This window comes from Melopsittacus undulatus, chromosome 8, assembly GCF_012275295.1.
Source record: "Melopsittacus undulatus isolate bMelUnd1 chromosome 8, bMelUnd1.mat.Z, whole genome shotgun sequence".
Taxonomy (NCBI): domain Eukaryota; kingdom Metazoa; phylum Chordata; class Aves; order Psittaciformes; family Psittaculidae; genus Melopsittacus; species Melopsittacus undulatus.
The window spans coordinates 17,997,431-18,016,240 of record NC_047534.1 but is presented as its reverse complement, the minus strand read 5'-3'; the positions used below and the strand labels follow the sequence as shown (position 1 = coordinate 18,016,240).

At 55.7% G+C, this 18,810-nt stretch overlaps 1 protein-coding gene across 1 annotated transcript in view; it reads right to left on the bottom strand.

The window, feature by feature from the left end:
- The window catches only part of NTN3 (netrin 3), a 31,343-nt gene extending 14,234 nt beyond the window's left edge, over positions 1–17,109 (bottom strand). Inside the window, exons 1-3 of the mRNA XM_005150663.4 lie at positions 16,970–17,109; positions 7,096–8,090; positions 118–306 (exon numbers count right to left, since the gene is read on the bottom strand). Of these exons, the coding sequence (XP_005150720.2) occupies positions 118–306; positions 7,096–8,062 (1,156 nt within the window). The 5' untranslated portion in view covers positions 8,063–8,090; positions 16,970–17,109. The remainder of the gene's footprint in view (positions 1–117; positions 307–7,095; positions 8,091–16,969) is intronic.
- Positions 17,110–18,810: the final 1,701 nt, after the last annotated feature.

Genomic DNA, 18,810 nt, shown 5'->3' with positions numbered 1-18,810 from the left:
GGAGGCTGGAGGTGACCTGCAGCCAGGCTCTGAGCAAAGAGATGTCACAAGGATGGGAGGGAGAGCAAGAAAGATTGTATGACCCACGCTGCCTGCATGGAGAACCCCCCGTCTTACCTTTGCAGGCTTTGCGGTCCGTGATGGACTTGCTGAGGTCCCGGTAGAAACCCTCCTTGCAGTAGTGGCAGTGCCGTCCTGCAGTGTTGTGCCGGCAGTTGAGGCACACGCCGCCGCTCTTCCTGCCTGAGAGCTTGTACAGCTCCATGTTGAAGCGGCAGCGCCGGGCGTGCAGGTTGCAGTTACAGGCTGCAAGGGAAGGAGAGAGGATGAGGGCTGGGAGTGCGACCTGGGACCCACTGTGGTGAGCTGGAGCTGCCCCAGTGGCGATGAGGAGGACAGGCAGGGCACAGCTGGCCCCAGTGTGCCACCCATATGTGCAGCATCAGCCAGTGCAAGGGGGTCAGGGTGGAGGAGAAAGGCATGGGTAGGGCTGGGGCATGGCTCAGCTGGAGGCAAGTGTGGGGTGGAGGGGTGTAGATATGGGGTCTGGCACCACATCCAGGCACCTGCAGACCCGTTGTCCCCCATCTCCCTTCCCACCTTCATGGGTGGGTGCATTGGCCTTGCTCCTGCTGCTTCACAGGGCACCATCCTCACCATCAACAATGGAGCCCCCAGACACTTCACATTTAAGGCTCTACCCTGTATGCACGTGCTCACACACATAGAAGCCCACACAGCAACCTGTGTGTGTGCACACATGTATGCACAAACAAATATGCACAAGGACACACACAAGTTCTTGTGCACACAACCATGTATATGTGAACATGCATACACAAAAACTGTGCCCCTAAATATCCACATACATGTGTAGACACGTGTTCATGTGCACCTAAATGTCCCCATACCATTACATGTGCACATATGCATATGCACGCACACAGATGGCACAGAAACAGCTACATCCCATTACACAGAATCACAGAACCACAGACTGCTTTGAGCTGGAAAGGACCTTAAAGCTCATACAGTTCCAACCCCCTGCTATGGGCACACGTGCACACACACAAATGTGCGCACACGTGCACACATGCATGCTCACACACATGCATGAATAGCACACACAGACATTGGCACACGCACACATGTATGCTGCTGCAGACCCACACACATGTTGTTCTTTCATCAGCTCCCCCTGCCCGGCTCCAAGTGTACAAGATAAAAAGGCAAAGCAACGCCTGCTCCTGCGTAACACTCGCAAAAGGATAATGGGAACAAGATTTCTTTTGGTGAAACACGGCGCCCTTCCCCCGGAGCCGGTAAATTGAGGTTGGGTGAGCGTTTTTCCAGGCGTCCTGTGAAATTCATTAATGTGTCAGACCAGATTTAACTGCTCAGGCCTGGCTTGGCGGGTGTGTGAAGCTGTCTCCCCCATGGCCGGCAGGAGCTTCAGTCCTGCAGATCAAACACTCCCTCACCCGCCTGGTTGCAAGGATGCGGGTGGAAGGAAGAAAGCGCAAACCCCGGCCCTAAAAACAAAAAGAGCCTTTTGAAGGCTTAAGTGAGTAGGGCGAAGACTGGTGCTGGCACCACACGTTCAGACCCTCAGCTCCCCCCCCCCCCCCCCCCCCCCCTCCCCCCTCCCCCCCCCCCCCCCCCCCCCCGGAGCTCCCCCATGCTGAGATTAGTGTAAAAAATCACACGGCAGGCATCAAAATAACACTCGGTGTGTCGGTAGGTGCCTCGGGGGCTTGTGCCTTTTGAGCTCTTTTTTGTTTCCCAGGTGATGGTGAAAACAGGGACTTCTGAGGCAAATTCTGACTCTGGATACTGGGATGCAGCTCCTGTAGGGAGAGCAGCAAATACTGCCTATGGTCCAAGCAGTCTGGGATGCTCTGTGCCAGGGATGCTGATTCTTGGCCAAGCTTTGCCAGGGCCAGGAGAGGTGGTAAAGTACCCCAACATCCAGGCTGTCCTTGCATGCACCAGATAGCAGGACAAGGACAAGCCAGGCAGTTTGTGCCACTGAACTGAGGCAGCTGCATAGAATTGCAGCAAAGGAGCAATTTTCGGGAGTAGAGGAGCCTCAGTATTCCCTTGCATCACTGAAAGGCCAGTTGGGTAACTCCAAAGGGCAGCTCTGCTGTCCCACTGGGAATGCTTGGGACCACCCCTGTTTGTCCCTGGCATCCTCTGGGGAGAGAGAGCAGATGGCAGCCCGGAGGGGAGTCTATGGGCAGCAGATAAAGGTCAGGTAAATGATTCGCTGCCCTTGGCGTGGGTCCCTCCCTGTCTCCGGTTTAATTGGTGAGAGAGTAACTGGCTGGGACGTTTCACAGCATCACCAAACCTGCTGCAGGCCGGGGGCCCTCCCAGGTGGCACCTTTCCCTGGGAACATGCTGCAGATCCTCCCAGGAGTCAGCTTTTGGGCAGAAACCTCCTCTTGCTGCCCAGCATTATCCCCTCTGGGATGCTGCTGCTGCCCACTCTGGATTGTTGCTCCCAGTCTGGGTTGGGGATCAGGAAACTGCCTCCAGCTGAGCTGAAGCCAAGCCGGGATTTTGGCATGGTCCTGGCCAGCCAAGGTGGGGATCTGGCCAGGCTGAGGTGGGTGGCTGTTCCCTGCTCAGGGACAGGGTCACACCAGCACGGGATCCACGATGCAGCCATCTGGCACTAATCAGGGCAGCCAGGTCCCCCTCTTACCCTGATAAATACTTCCCTGTTCCTCAGCGCCGGCAAGGTTGCAAGCTCTGTCTGTCTCCCGTTAATCACTAATTAAAGGCTTGAATGTTCCCTGCTGTTTGGGGTATTAATAAGAATTTAATCACACAGTTTGGGGCTAATTATGTGGTAGCTCGCTTCCGCCCTCATACAGTATGCCCAATTAAACAATCATATGATCAATTAAACAATCACAACATCTAATAATTTGCAATAATAGACTAATTAAATGTTGACACCTTGGAATGGAGCAACGTTCTGTCCCCCTTTTGATGGTAGTTGAACCCCTGCCCAGGCTCTGGCCACCCCACAACATCTCCTCTTCCAGGCTGCTGCAGGTGAAGAATGCAGGCTGATGGCACAAGGCAGTTTGGGGCAGGAAGCCCGGCACAAGACAGACAGCACTCTGCACCAGGGCACATGTGTGGCAGCGACGGATGGAGCCCGCAGGGCAGGAGCATGGCTGCCGCCCCTGGAAGTTCCCTGGGAATAATTACGGAAGGCAGCCGGCTCAGCGAAACCCTAGACCTGCTGCTGCTGCCAACCCGCAGTGGATTTGAGCTACGCCCCTGCTTTGGCTGGAGGAGAGCCCGGGGCAGGATGAGGCTGCACCTCCACCCTGGGATGGGAACCGAGACCCTTCCCTCCCATCCACACTGCCCCTCCTCATGCGGAATGTGCTTGGGAAAAGAGGGGCCAGGGCTCGTGTCTCTGCTGCCAAGAAGCAGGAGGGGAAGCAGAAGTGGTGGAGAACCCTCCCTGAGGGGCTGCGAGGGGCAAGGCTGAGCCACTCCAGCCCCAGCAAGGGAGGAGCAGGACTCAAGATGCTCAGACAAGTGTAAATCCTCTCCATCATGGTGGCTGTGTACTCCCAGCACTCCTGCCTTGGCACCTGCTGTCCATGCGGTGCAGCATCCCAGCAGATTGGGGGTTCAGGGGTATGCTGCTCGCTTGCCACCTCCCAAAGCCACCACTAACCCCAAATCACTGCCCACTGCACTCCCAGGGAAGGACCGTGCTTGGTGCTGTTTTCCAGCACATATGCTAGGGAGAAGGCAAGGAGCATCCTGCCAGGGAAGGGGCTGCCAACAGCACAGATCCTGCTTCATGAGTAATCCAGGCCAGGGCAGCTCTAGGGGGCGTTTCTGATATGACTTTTGCATGGGAGGTACTGAGATAGAAGAAGAAAGCAAAGATGTACAAGAAGCGGCAAAGGACATGGGGGAAGCACATGGTATCCTCTAAATCCCATCACAGCTACAATGATCAGCATTTTCAGGCTCTGGAATCTCAGATCAATCTCCACAGCCCTCCAGCCCAGAGCAGAGGGAGCAGCAGCCAGCGAGGTCCTCCCAGGAGGGCGCAGCCCTTCCTTCCTCACTAAACCCCCCGCATCAGAGCCAGCTCCGTGCATTATCCCAGTGCTCCAGGAGCGCTCCCGCAGCGGCGGCCACAAAGGGAACAAGAGCTCCCGCATCCCCAGCGACTGCATCAATTACTTCCAGTGGCTGCCCTGTGCTAATCCGCTTCCCCCTCTTCTCCAGTATGGGTGTTAGGGGGTTGCCTGCCGGGGGGGCGGTGACAGGCTGCCCTTGAGCAGCTCCACATGTGCAAGCAGTGGCAGGGAGGAGGAGGAGGCACAAGAATAAAGCTGATGCATCTCATGGGGGGGAGCTCGGGACTTTGGCGATCCTGCTTGCACTGGCCACTCTGCTGGGATTATCCTTCACTGAAAGGCTAAAAGCTGGAGGGACACATGGATGAGGACACATGTCTCTCCTTCCTGCCCTTCTCTGTCCCATTTTGGGCAGGGCACAGGAAAGCATCCTAATATTGGCAGGGCAAACACCTAGTGGGACATTCAGCCCTTTTGGGGTACCAGAGAGCCCCCTGTGCCCATGGACCAATGGCACCACTCTCTAACCATCAGGCACAGGGTCATGCAACCTGCGGCATGGAGCAGGCACTGGGCCCTCTTGCCAAGCCAGCAGTGTGATAAATCCACTGTCACCATTCTGGCTGGTGACAGCCCCAAACCTGCCTGCTTGCCAAAGCCACACTGACCCCCCCAATACCACAGCACAGCAGTGTCCCTGTGAACCTCATGGCCACCCCATGGCAGCTGTGGTGGGATCATATCTATTGTCCATGCTCGGACCTCAGCCATCACCCGCCTGTTTCACCTCCACAATTCCCACCCCAGCCAGAGGCAGAAATTCTTGTGAAGTTAAAAAAGTTTGTCCTCAGCTCTGTGGATGGATGTCCCAGCACAGTGACATGGTGCAGGACATAAACTTGGCCCCATGCCAGAGCAGGTAGAAACTCCTGGAGGGGGACAAACCCTCATGCAGGATGCTGGGGAGCACAGAGCCAAGAGGTGACACTCCAACACGACCTGAAGCTGTACCAGCCCTATGGCTCCATCCAAATCCACTTTTGAGATGTTGTAGCCTCCCAGGCCTGCCCCTTAGCTGGCACTGAGCTGCCAAGCTCCTGCATACATCCACCCTCCTCCTTCTCACCTGTCTGTAGCCACACATGATCACCCACCACCACATGCCAGCATCACTGGTGACTGCCTGCAGGATGGAGTCTGAAAGCCCGCAGCCCTGGGCTGAGCAAAGGGAACTTCCCCGGCAGCCTCTCCTTTTAATTGGTACTAATTGCTGCATCTGTTCATGCTGGCTGGGGAGATGTCATTGTTGAAAGGCACAGAGGGGAAGGCTCGGGGAGCTAATCCAGCTTTCAGCCACTAAGCCCTTTGGAGGCGGGTGACGGAGAAGCTCTTTTCAGGTCCCTTCAGAGAGGGCACAAAGCCTGAGAGGGGAAAGGGAGAAAGAAGGGGAGCGAATCAACAGGAAAAAACTACTTTCACACGCAGCTCGGGGAAGGGTCTTTGTGCAGGGGGCTTGTTGGGGGTGAGTTTGAACGGACTGCACTGTGCCCCTGCCTCCTCTTCTCTCTCTCTCGTTTATCTTTTCAGCCCCATCTGCCAAAAGGGTGATGCAGCTGAGGGCAGTATGCTCAGGAGCACAGCCCTGCAGTGCAGGACCTTCACCCTGTGATGGCCGAGATGGACAGAGGGACAGGAGATCTGCAGATGCTCCCCTCAGTTTAACCTCTTCTGTGCCAGCAGAGCCACAGCTGCTGCCATCACCCTGCTGTACCGGAAGACTCAATGGTGAAGCAGATGCGCTGTGGGGTGCCTCAAGGGTCCTCAGGTTGGGATCTTGCTTTTTAACCCAGGAGGTTTCCATGGGTTCACTTCTATCCAGAGCCCTTCCCCCAGAGGCAACAGCCATGGGCAGGGTGCAGAGTTGATGGCTTTTTTTTCTGAGCTTTGCTCCAAAACTCATCTTTCTGAGACAAGTGAGAGAATGCAAGGGCTGACACATTCCCACAGGGAGTGAGGTGGTTTAAATCATTGACTCCAGCACTTGCTTTCAGCCTGCTGCCTTTTTAGCCATTCTCAGAAGAAATCCACTCTAACATATATATGTATATATATATACAAGCCGACAGCTGGGATCTCAACAAGACATCGATCACAAATACTAACAAGTCCCCCTGACCTCTGGCACATCCACTGAGCCTTTCAGGGGCTGATTGATGGTATGGCTTTCCCTCGTCTCCGTCCTCCTGCCACCCCGTGGAACCCAGGCTCCAGTCCAGGAGGAGTGAGGGGCTGCTCTTCCCTCTCCCAGACCTTTGCAGGGCTGTGGCATTCCCCAACCCCATCCCAAATCAGGACAAAAGAAAAAACCTCAATCGAAATCTCACAAAGAGTCAGGAGTGGGAGAGCTGAGCAAAGCCAGTATGATATTTTGGAACCATTTCATTTCAATGACAATATTTTTAACCTCTGCAAGGACAGACAAGCTAAAACCACCACGCAAAATGCCAAACCCCTCATGAATGGTAAAATGTTGACTCAGGTATTTCCTCAGTCTCTGCTAGGTTTTGCTGCCTGCTCCCTACCCCACAGCACATCTCATGGGAGACCACTGTGATTCCCCTTCCTGGCGCAGGGACAGCTTGTTTGATGCCCAAGGGAAAACCCCTCGGTGGGCATTGTGCATCCCATACCGAGGCTTGCTGACCTGCTGGAAGACACCGCTGATTTTTTGGAGTGTTTCAGTGCTTTGGCCCATGGCAACTTGCTGGAGGGCTGGGAAAGTCTCAGCTCAGCAGAGACAGGGCAGATGCTTGAGCCTTTCCAAGCTCTCCAGGGAGGGGTATGTTCCCCAGTACCTCTGGACAAGCGCGCTTTATCACCTGGCTCGGCACCCATCCCTTCCTCCCCCAACAACCCATTTAAGGGCTTCAACCCTGTAAAAAATGTAAGTGAAAAATGAAATCTCACTCACCCAGACACTCATTGGCCTCACGAGCTGTGGCTCGCTGCCAGGGTCGATCATAGTGGAAGGGCTTGCAACGGTCGCACTCGGGCCCCTCAGTGTTGTGCTTGCAGTCACACACCAGCTTCTGCTCCTTGTCCTTCACACAGCGTGCCGCATGCCCATTGCACTTGCAGCGCCCACCGACCTGCAACTCCCCTACTGCATAGTAATACGGGGTGGAGCTGGTGCCCCCCTCGTCCTCCGCAGCATCCCGGCTGCCCAGGTCACGGAAGAGGTGCGGGCGGCTGAAGACCACACGGATGTCGGTGGCCGTCACCCAGTCCTGGAGCACAGGGCTGCTGTCGAAGTCCTGAGCAGAGGGTCGCCCATCAAGGGTGCTGAAGGCGATGAGCCCGCCGGTGAGTGGGTAGAGGTCGGTGAGGCCATCAGTGCAGAGGGCCTCCTGCTCATTCTGCTTGGTGACAGTGGCTTTGCTGGGCTTGCCGTAGATCTTACGGCACTGGGAGGAGTAGTACTGGTATGGCACCCAGGTCTTGCCGTAGTCCATGGACTTGAGGATGGCGGTGGATTCTGGCCGGGGAGAGCAGAACTGGAGACTGACATAGACCACCTCAAACTTCTTGCCGAGGGAGAGGGTGAGGGTGACATTCTGAGGTGAGTAGTGGAGGGTCTCAGAGCGCCAGCATGTCATATTGGATGCGGTGTTGAGGTCGGTCAGGTAGGCAGGCGGGTGGGCTCGGCGTGGGTCCGAGGCGTTGCAATGCCGTGTTGGGGGCTTCCCACACGTGCTGGAGGCTTGGACCTCCTTCCCAAAGGCAGCATTGACGAATTCAGGGATGCAGCGACGAGGAGCACCACTTTCATCGTAGCAAGGGTCCGGAAGGGTCTGCTGGGCCACGAAGGGGTTCACAGTCTGGGAGAGGCCCAGCATGGCAGTGGTGAGGAGCAGGCGCAGGAGCTGCAGGACCTCCATCCTCCCGGGCGAGGGAAGTGGCTCCTCCCTGGGTGGACAGCAAAGAGAGAGAATGGCTCCTGCAGCTCTGCCATGAGCAGCACAACTGCAGCACTGCTCATGCAGGAGGCTGGTAAGGGATGGAGAACACCCCCATGTCTGCCTCTCAACCTGTGCTCACCTTCCCACCGCACACTTACTGACGTAGCCTCCTGGTAGTGCAGCAGGGAGGTGATTACTTATCCACACTTATCCCTTGCTGCTCATCAGCAGGAGCAAAATACCAAGGATGGGAGGTAGGCAAGAGCTGGGGAGACCTTTCAGCTGTGGCAGCAGCTGCAAACCCAAGTCACCCAACCACAGTCCAGAACAGCTCCTGCCAGCATGGGAGAAATGAGCACCAGTGAAAACACCTTGGGGCATTTTACAACAGGCAGGAGCTCACCAGGATGAAGGCTTTGGGTCTAGCACCACTTTCCTTGCTGTGCCACAGCCCAAGCAACATCCCAGTAGCCTTGGACATGGTAGCTTTCCTGAACCAGATGCTAGATCTCTTCCAAATCCCACCACTAAACTGCCTGAGTTTTCCCACTGGCAAAAGAAGGTTATTTTGGCCTCACCCCCAGAAACCCAGGTCTGGGACTGGCCTGTCTGTTAATGAAGGGAAAGGTAAAGACCATCATTGTCCACATTCAAGTGTCTTCTCCAAAAGTTTTGCAGTGACTGATAGAATCTAGAGGAAAGTCATAAAGTAAATACTTGAACGTTCAGTTGGTGGTAGCTGATAAACTTGGACAATGCTCACCAGCAACATTTGATGTGATTTTGGATTAAAATCAGCTTGAAGGTGCTTGCGAACACCTGACAGAAAATCTTGAGGTGCACTGGTGTAGCTCACCTGTGACTCCTCAGGGGAGATTTAGGGTCCTCTGCACTTTCACCATAACCTGTTGCAACCACTAGATTGTTGCTATGAAAACACATTTCATACCCAAACAGCAGTGCAGATCAAATGGGGATTTTTGATCAACAGGGAAATAGTGTAATAGGTTTTAAACAGTATAACCTACACTTGCTTCATTATTCACTATTCACAAGTGCCTGTAGGGACAGGACAAGGGGGAATGGCTTTAACCTGACAGAGGGGAGATTGAGATGAGCTCTTAGGCAGAAGCTCTTCCCTGTGAGGGTGCTGAGGCGCTGGCACAGGGTGCCCAGAGAAGCTGTGGCTGCCCCATCCCTGGCAGTGTTCAAGGCAATGTTGAACACAGGGGCTTGGAGCAACCTGGTCTGGTGGAAGGTGTCCCTGCCGGTGGCAGGGGATTGGAACTGAATGAGCTTTAACATTGCTCCCAACCCAAACCAGCCTGAGATTCTGCGTGACTTGGATTCTGTGCTTCACTCAAAGAATGAAGCCCTGCGGCAACAGCACGACACAAGCACAGCAGATGATCTGCTCCCCATCTACAGCCCCCAGCACCACCCTGGCCTGTCTGTCTGTCCCCTTGGCCTAAGAAGCCTGGCAGGGGACAGCCCATTCCAAATGATGCAGGTGTTTGGGTATTTTTGCCTTATTCCCTTTTGCAAAAAACCACCAAGGAGCATGGCTTTGGAAGGAAGCTGTCTCTGTCCAGCTGCCAAACAACTAATGGGGGAAGCTCCTCTCTTCCCAGCCACACTCAGGCAGGCAGCCAGTGTCAGAGCTCACGCATGCCCCGTGAGGAGGGACCAGGGACAGGGGTCTCAGCCCATCCCTAGACATCTTCCTCAGGACAAATCTTGGCCCTGCCACCTCCACGCTGCTCTCTCACTGCTTAATCTGCTGATGGAAAAGGAGATGCTGCCTGCTGAAAAGCCAGCGGCTCCTTTGGTGGTCTTTGCATCACCCAGGCAGCATGTCCCTCACTGTGGCAGCACTACAGAGCCCTTTGGGGACATGGCAGCCCAAGATGAGGGATACTGTCTCTGGGGTGCCCAGAGCACTGACAACCCCTTAGGAGTGTCAGGAACAGAAGGGGTATCAGGGATGTGGCTATCACCACAGTGGAGGAAGCACCGTGTCTCAAGCACAAGGCAGTGAACAGCATCCCCACTGGAGGCAGCTGCTTCCAGGGCAGGAGGTGAAGCCATGGTTTCTCCAAACTCCCCAGCATCTGCCTGCCTGGGAACTGCTGAATGAAGACAGCCTCTGGTTAACCTCTCAATACGACCCTGATGGAACCATCCCCAGCACCAGCCTAGTGCAGAGCAGCAGGCAGTGAACAGGAGCCCCTGCCAGCCCACAGCACTGGACCCTCCCTGCAATGGCAGTACTACCTGACAATGCACATACTTGCAGAGGCCAGCATGGCCTTTCAGTCTTGTGATGCTGCAGCTCACCCATCATGACATCCAACCACACACCCCACAGAGGGGACCCGGCTGGGTGCAGCCACCACTGCCTCCCATCCCACCAACACCATGGCAGCACATGGGACCAGCACAACCCTATCAGAAGAGAGGATAAACGCCCTGGGATGCCCTAGAATCTGCATCAGTCCACTCCAAGGGGACTTGGGTGTATCAAACAAGGCACACACCATCTCTTCTGCTACATGGTAGCAGGATGACAGGAGTAGGGCCATGCTCAGTGTGCCACCTGCAAAGGCCTTTTAATTCCTTGTAAGACACAAAGGTAGAAAGAAACCCCAAAACCCCTGCCCAGAGGAGAGAGACAGCACCCGCACCCAGTGGTGGCAAGGGAAGAGCCCAGTGGTGAAGGTGTTATGAGCAGGGTTGGGGCAGCAGGTCTAGGGCTCAGACTGGGGTGACCACTTCTTTTGGGGCACTTAAGGGAACAAGCATCTCCTACCCATCCTCCCCATCCAATGGGAAGCTCAGTCTGTCCTGCCTGCTGTAGCATGGTGCAAGACCCAGAGGTTCAGTGGGCAATCTTTGGGGCTCTGCTCCTGCAGGGAGCCAGTGCTGGCTCATTGGTGCTGTGGAGGCAGGGCAGGAATGGAAATCATTATCATCCATGAGACCACACACAGACATGCGCTCCGTGCCCGACTCACCCCATTATCCTGCTGAAAGAGAGCTGGGGCCACTGGGCTCTGTGGGCCCCACCTTGTATCAGAGAGAAGCGCAGCATGCTCCTCTTATGTATATTCAGCATGACCCTGCACTGCCAGCAAGCTGCCGGGGAGGCCTTACAGTGGGGATTTCTCTCCCAGGACCCTATCTTTCCCTGCTTTCCACTTCCCATCTTCACTTCCCCTGGGTTCAGCGCAAACAGAGATGGTGCTGACTGAGGAAGGAGAAACGTCCCATCCCTGGCAGTGTTCAAGGACAGGTTGGATGGGGCTTGGAGCAGCCTGGTCTAGTGGAAGGTGTCCCTGCCTATGGCAGGGGGTTGGAACTGGATGATCTTAAGGTCCTTTCCAACCCAAACCAGTATGGGATTCTGGGATTCTAAGAAATGGGACAAGCCTGTTGGCACAAATCCAGCACAAGGAGTGCAGCTCCCAGTGACAGCACCCAAGTGGTGTCCCCGGCAAGGCTCTCAGGTGGCCACCAGCAGCACCACAGGGCTCACCCTTCCTGAGGAAGCGACTCCGCTCCCAGCTCCTCCCCAGAAGCAGCTGCATTTCTGAGGTGGGCAATTTCCTCCCTCCTCCGCTCAGGAACACTAACAGCCATGCATCTTGGAAAGAAGTCATGCTGTCGCAGCGCTTCACAAGTGCTTTAGAAAGGAAAGAACCAGCTACTGCATCCAGCGCCTCCACATCCCTGCTCTGTACAGCAACACGCTTCCCAAGTGTTCTCAGCATTTCCCTGCCTTGTGGGAGGTTTGTCAGGGTGCTGCTCCAGCCCGCCCTGGGTTCCCCTTCCCATCATCTTCCCCAGAAGCAGTGCTGCTGAGAGCAATGCCAGGCTCCAGAGCTCTGTATGTCTACCCATCAAGTGGGTGCTTGGTCCCCAAAATGGAATGCATGAGGCAAATACAGGTGAGCCAGGGGAAAAAGAACAGAATCCCCAGATATGGATGCTGGTGCCTACAGTGGGCCTAGGGTCACCACTCAACAGACTAGGGGCTGTAGCAGCTTTGCAGAGGTAATTACAGGATTAAGTGGAATGACATTGGGTGGGGAGGGAAGGAGGTTATTAGGCAGATTTGATCCCAGGACCTTTGTGGCACAAGAGCAGCCTTCTCCAATTAAAGCTGAGTGGGAAGGTGTGAGCAGCCCAAGCACTGCTCTGCCATCTGCTGAGCCCTGCTGCCCAAAACCTGGGCTTATAGGGCAGGGATGGCTAAAGCTGAGCAACCAGCACGGACAGTGAAAGCCATGAGAAAGGGCAGGAAATGGTGCTTCCTTCCTGCCGTGGTCCTGCATGGCTCCCACAGGTCCTTCCAAACACCACTGGCACAGCTCAATGGGCTGTGTCTCTCCTCTCGTGCATGGGGTGTTGGCAGCACCCGAGGAAAGCGTGTGGTCTTACATGGTCAAGATGGGGGTGCCTGGAATCCACGAGGTGCCACATCACAGGGACAAGGTCCCTGGTGCTAGCACAGGGTAGGGACAGAGCCACCCATCCACCCAGGGCACCAAAAAACTCCTCATGGCATGGCACAGCCAGGGAGCAGCGGGCAGAGGAACACCCAGGCAAGGCACAGAGCACCTGAGCACTTGAGGGGATCTGGCAACTAGATCCAAAGTACCTGAACAGAGCTGATGAGGACTGCACACCCCTGCAGGGTGCCATCCCCAGTAAAGCCCACCAGCAGCTCTGAGCAGAGGGGCAAATGGGGGGACAGGAGGGGACCCAAAGCAGAAGAAGAATGATGATCTCAGAGAAACTGTAGCCAAGCCCAAACAACCAGAGCATGTGCCTTAACCAGGATGTACCTGCTACAGAACTTGCACATTCCCACCTCATCATGAGCCCTTTCTAATGAGGACATCCCCGCTACCTATGCTGTTGGAGTGACCCACTGCAGATCTGCTCCAGCTCCATGAACAGGACCCATTTTGGGAAGTTGTCGGGATCCCCAGGTCCCCACCACTTCCATCCCATCCACAGGCACCAGTTCCCCACCCACCACACTGATGCTAGCTGGGGGATGCTCCATCCCCCCACCCAACCAGCAGAACTCATCAGGACCAAGCTGTGCTCTGGCCATGGATAAATCATTCCATGTGTTGCTGGGACGAAAAACACAACTGAGAAGTATTTAAAATGAAAGGAAAAACCCCACGCAGCCAAGATGTTGGGATTGGGCTTGGCTTTCCAGCAGGAGGGAGCACACGTGGTGGTGAGAGGCCGGAGGGATGTGGCACGGAATGCTGATTGCCTTCCCAGCCACTAATGGAACAACCAGTGCCCACCTGGGACGCAGCTAATGGCACCAAGAAGATGCTTCGCTTTGCTCTACAGGCTCCTCCTCTCTTCTGATATTTAAACATCAGAAGCTTCCAGCAGCATATGGATCCGCATCCACAGAGCCGATCACTCTGCACAGACCCTCTGGCTTTCAGCCCCTCCTCCCCAGGGTCCATGCATCTCACGTGGGCAATTACACAGCAGCATCCTCCCACAGCCGGCACCTCCGGCACTAGGTATCATGATGCTCCCTGGCAGGCTGGAGCCAGCATTACACAAGCCATATGATACCTCAGCAGTGCCAGGAGACACCCACAAATTACATTGCACGCAAGAAAGGATGGGCCAGATTCTGACCTCAGCCCTTTGGCATCATCCAGCAGTAACTCCATTCACATCACGCCAAACCAAGACGTAAGCGACTCCATTCAAATTTACACTGGCATACCTGTGGTCAGAATCTGGCCTGGCTTGAATTAGCTGAGGCCTGACGTTACAAAAGGCAGAAACAGAGCCCAGATTCCCTGGGTTATCGAAAACAACCAAAAAGAATAAAAAAACCAAAAAGAAATCCACCATGAAGCAAACAGTCCCCAGGCTACTCCACCATGTGCACAGAGCTGTCAAAGGCTGGATGTTCACATCCATCCCTGCTCACCCATTTTGGTAGCTTGTAAGTCACATGGGCCATGGGAAGGAGAGTCCCCGTGGGATGCCCTGCTCCTGCTCTCCTGGCCAGCAGCCCTAGGGACAGATGGTCCTGCTCCTGGGAGCAGAGATTTCAGCATGGAATCATCTATATGCTGTGGAGCTGAATCCCTTTTGCTGAAACACTCTTGCATCCTTCAGCCAGCACAGGCTGGGGATCTCCTCCTTGTGCTCTCAACACAACATTGGCTCAAGGAGGCATCTGGAGCCCTGCAGGAGCAGAAGACACAGCTGCCTCGTTGCTACCCTGTTAACCTCCATTACTGCTTGACTTGTAGCTTCACCCAACTCTAATCCCACCCCAGCTCCCTGAACCCATTGCACAATCCTGCCATGCCATGTGGTCCCCAGGAGCATCCCTGGAGGTGCAGAGGGTTTTCCCAGCTCCCAGCAGATGCACAGGACTTGCATGGTCCCAGCCTAGACATCCTCATTGCTTCAACCCCTTTCCACTCCTCCATACGGGAATACAGTGATCTGGTTTCCATAACGTCCCTTGTTGCCTTTTCACAACATGCCGGGCACAGATGTTGAAAATAGTCTGGATGAATATTTAAAATGGCATTCAGAGATGACAGCATTTGGCTGGCTTTGAAAGATCTCTCACATCAGGTCGAATATGGCTCACGACAATCGGGCCGGAAACACGCTGCACTTTGACATCTCAGCTTTAGCTTTTTTGTTTTACCCCCTCTCTGGCTGTTGGTAGGATATTTCATGCCCCTGGTGTCCCACAGCCTGTTGTTGCTTGAGTGCCAGCCAAGTCTGCAGCCTTTGGAAGAGGCTGTCACGTATATTTTTCAACATCACAGGGCAAAGCGGAATATGGAAAATCTGTCGCGTTTCCATATGGAGCGCAAGTGTCCTGCGCAGGCTCAGGGAGGGGCTCGTGGGGGCACAAAATAATTGCTTCCTTATGGAGCAGGGCCTGACTAACAGGGTGGGGTAACAGAAGGCAGAGGTGCAATGGACTCCCTCAGCATGGCGGCCTCTTCTCTGCCAAAGGAAGTCGAAGCCATCTCAGTGTGTGCCCCAAGGTCTGTGCCGATGCTCACCTCCTTCCAGGCTGGGAAACCCTGCTCAGACCCACACCACCAGCTGCCACCCCAGGCGAGGCCTCTGTTCCAGCCAGCTCAGGCTGAAGACACCGTGTTCTCACGCCAAGGAGCAGCAGCAACCTTCCTCAGCCCAGACTCCTAGCAGCTTGCAGTTTTGGTGGGCTCCTTGCTTCAGGACACAGTGTGCTCAGCTGCATCCCTGGGCTCAGCTTCTTTCTTCTCTAGGCTGAAGACTCACCTTGGCTCCTTCCCAGCCCAGCATTACACCTGCCCCCTGCTCTGCAGGGACCAACTCGCCCTTGTTCCATGTATAGGCAGAGGAGGAAGGGATGTTGGGACCCCCACAGCCCATCCTGCGCTTTGACCACAGAACCTTCTGTCCCCTCACCAGCTTGCTCCAACCAGGTGGTCAGAGCAGCACACCAGCTCCCTCTGTTTTATAAATAGGATATTGCTAGAGAGAAAAAAAAAAGCCAAAACCAAACAAAAAAATAATAATAATTTTAAAAAAAGAAAACAACAAAAAGAGTTGCTATCCATCCATCCAAATGCCTTGGAGGGTGGTTTTGGAGCACAGCTTAAGCCACATTCCTGCTGCACTGGTTGCAGGGAGCTCCAGCCTCTCATGGCTTTGAGGGTGGGTAATAGTGAACTCAGCCGGGGAAGAAGGATCTGTGTCATTTCCATGTCCAGGGTTGGCACATCCAGGTTTACGCTCAGTATCATCTCAGGTCTGAAACAAATGGCATGGTCGGAGGTGGGAATGCTCAGCCCCTCATCAGATAGAGGAGAGCCCATGCACAAACACTTCCTAGATGAGCATCCAGCTAGCAGGACCCACAAGCTCTGGCTCCTCCCCACAGGGCCTTCCTCACCTACCTGCTCAGCAAGAGCCAAACGAGGCAGCAGACTGCTGAGCACCACATCCCCCATCACACCAGTTATTCCTTATCCCAGGAAAGGTATTTCCACCCACCCACTCCCTGGTGGGCCAGGAAGCTGCAGGAGGGACAGCGCTTTGAAGAAACGAGGGTTCAGCAACGCCAAGACAGAAAAGCAGAAACTCCCAACATCCCTTCTCTCTGTGCCAACACCCGCTCCACATGCCCTGGCTGGAGCTGTGTGACCTCATGTGGGGCAGGGTGCTGGGAGTGCGAAGGGGTCTCAGCGTGGCCCCAGGACTGCAGCACAGCAGGAGCTGTTTCCACAGGGAAGCCCAGCTCTGCGCTGCCCTGCGGAGGTGTCTCCCTGGGGCAGCAGTGTCAGAAAGGGACCAGCGATAACCCCAAGCCTGGGCTGGTGCAAGGATGAGGACACACTACCAAGGTGCCCAGTGGCTTTGTGCTGGTGGGGACCTTTGGAGCGGGTGAAGGCCTCGCGCAGGCGCTGCGGGCAGCACGTGCGTGCCCCATGCCCGGGCACTGCAGCCAGCGCCTGGCAGCGCTCCCGCACCGGGTCCCCCCGGCAGCCTCGCAGAAGCGGGAAGGGGATCAGACACCGCGGGCCTCCGTGCAGCGCCAGGCGCCCCGCGTGTCCCGGCCGGCGCGGCGGCAGCGAACCGAGCGGAGCGGCGGCTGCCGGAGGTACCGGGGCCGTGCCCGGCTGCGAGCGGGCGGGCGGCACCCGCAGCCCCACCGTGGGGAGGTCCCGTTAGTAGCGGTGAAAGGATGGAAAGGGAAATAAAGGGAGGGAGGGGGGGCGAGGGGGGGGAAGAGGGAGGAATAAAAGGCAGCGAAGGAGGGAGCGGTGGGGAGCAGAGCAGAAGCCGCTCGGCCGGGAAGTTGGAAGAGCAGCTTACCCCGGGCGGGCAGGTAGCAGCGTCAGTCCGGGCAGCAGGTCCAGGAGCGAGAGGAGCCGGGGCCGCAACAGCAGGGGGGCGGGCGGCGTGGGACAGCTTCCCCTTCCCTTGGCTGATCGCAGCACAGGAAAAAGGGGGCAAAAAAACCCCAAACCACCCCAAAAACAGCCCACACCCTCCCCCCCAAAAAAAGAAAGAAAAAGGACCCCCCCCAAAAAAAACAAAAAAAAATAGACCCCTCCCCGAAAAAACCCCAACCCAGCAATAATAACAAATTGCCAAGGAAGGTGGGGAAAGAGAAAGCAAAATAAAGTGAAATAGTGCGAAGAGGGAGGGCTGCTCCCGGCAGTGCGGGCGGGTCCCCAGCGCCGTGCCCGCAGCCGGCCGCACTCCTGCCCACTCCACCGCACCGCCAGCCGCTGCTCCGGCTGCGAGAGAGAGGGAGAAAGGTAGAGGAAAGGGAAAAACACCCAATAAAATTAATATATATATGTGAATATATCTATATATATAGAGAAAGAGATAAAAAGAAAAGCAAGAAGTGGAGGAACTGAGCCGCGACCGCTGCCTGGGAGCGGAGTAAAAAGGCTCTAATAAATCCCGGGTTGAAAAGAAGGGAAAAGTCACCTCCCCGAGGAAATCAGAAGCAGATTTCGAGCCATTTAATCACATGCAGGGAGGTGTGTGTGTGTGTGCGCACCGCCCGCCGCTGCGCTGCCCGCCCTGCCTCCGCCCTCCGCCGCCGCCCCGCCGGGACCGGAGCGGGAAGGGGCCGGCATCGAAGCTGGCCGGGCGGGGAGGAAAGGGCCGCCCCGCCGGGGGACAACCCTCCCCGTCGGGGCACCGTGCGGGGCGGGCTCCCACCTGCCGCCTGCTCCAGCCCCGCCACCACCCGGGAGTTCTGCCCGGAATGGGCCCATCGCCGCTGCGGCCCCGGACGCCAAGGGCTCAGCCAGTGCCGCAGATAATCCTCCCTGGGCTTCCCAAAGCAGAAGAAATGAGGGATTTACCAGGCCGGAGCAGCCTTCTCTTACAAAGGAGTAGGAGAGTGGAGCTTCTGCTCCAGTTTGCGGTGCTGGTACTGCTACACCAGCACCAATCTTTGCTCGCAGGGAAGACAGAAATAGGGAACCGACTGCGAGAGGCTACTCATCCCTGCTGCCTCCGGGCTTCCCCAGGGGGGAGTCTGACCACCCCATTCATCCCTGGCCACCTTCGAGTGGGGCAGGAAAAAGGTGAAACTAATCTAATCAGCAGTTGTGTGAGGCAGCGGAGGAGAGCAGAAAACCTGGACCTGGATCCCCTCGTTCACTAGGGTTGTGTTCACAGCACTGCACCCCCCACATCTCCTAGCTTGGCATGGAGTACATCCTTCCCATGGATGCCCTTGTGAGGACCAAGAAGGGTACCAGAGGTGGTGAGAAGGGAAAGGTGCCCAAACGGTGCTCACCCATTATATTCAAGGCATCACCAGCATCACCCCAGACTCGAGGACCCCTAGTTATGGAGGAGACCCCTGGTCCCCACATCCTGCTGCTCCAGTGCAGCAAGTTGCAGAAGAAGCCTCTCCCCATTCATCTGGCAGATGCTTGCTGAAGGACGAGACCCCAGCTGGCCTCAAATCCCAGGGAAATTGCTGTTTGCTGCTGTCAGCCGCATTGCACAAAGCATATTTTCTCACTACTCCAGCAGCAGGGGTATGGATAAACAAGCACAAAGCCACCAGGTGACAGGGCAGAGGAGACCCGGACTGCAGACAGGGGAACCTTAGGGGTATGTAAATCTGATGCCACAAGTGTGCATTTGGAGAGTCAGAAGGCCAAGCCATAAGCAGCAAAGCC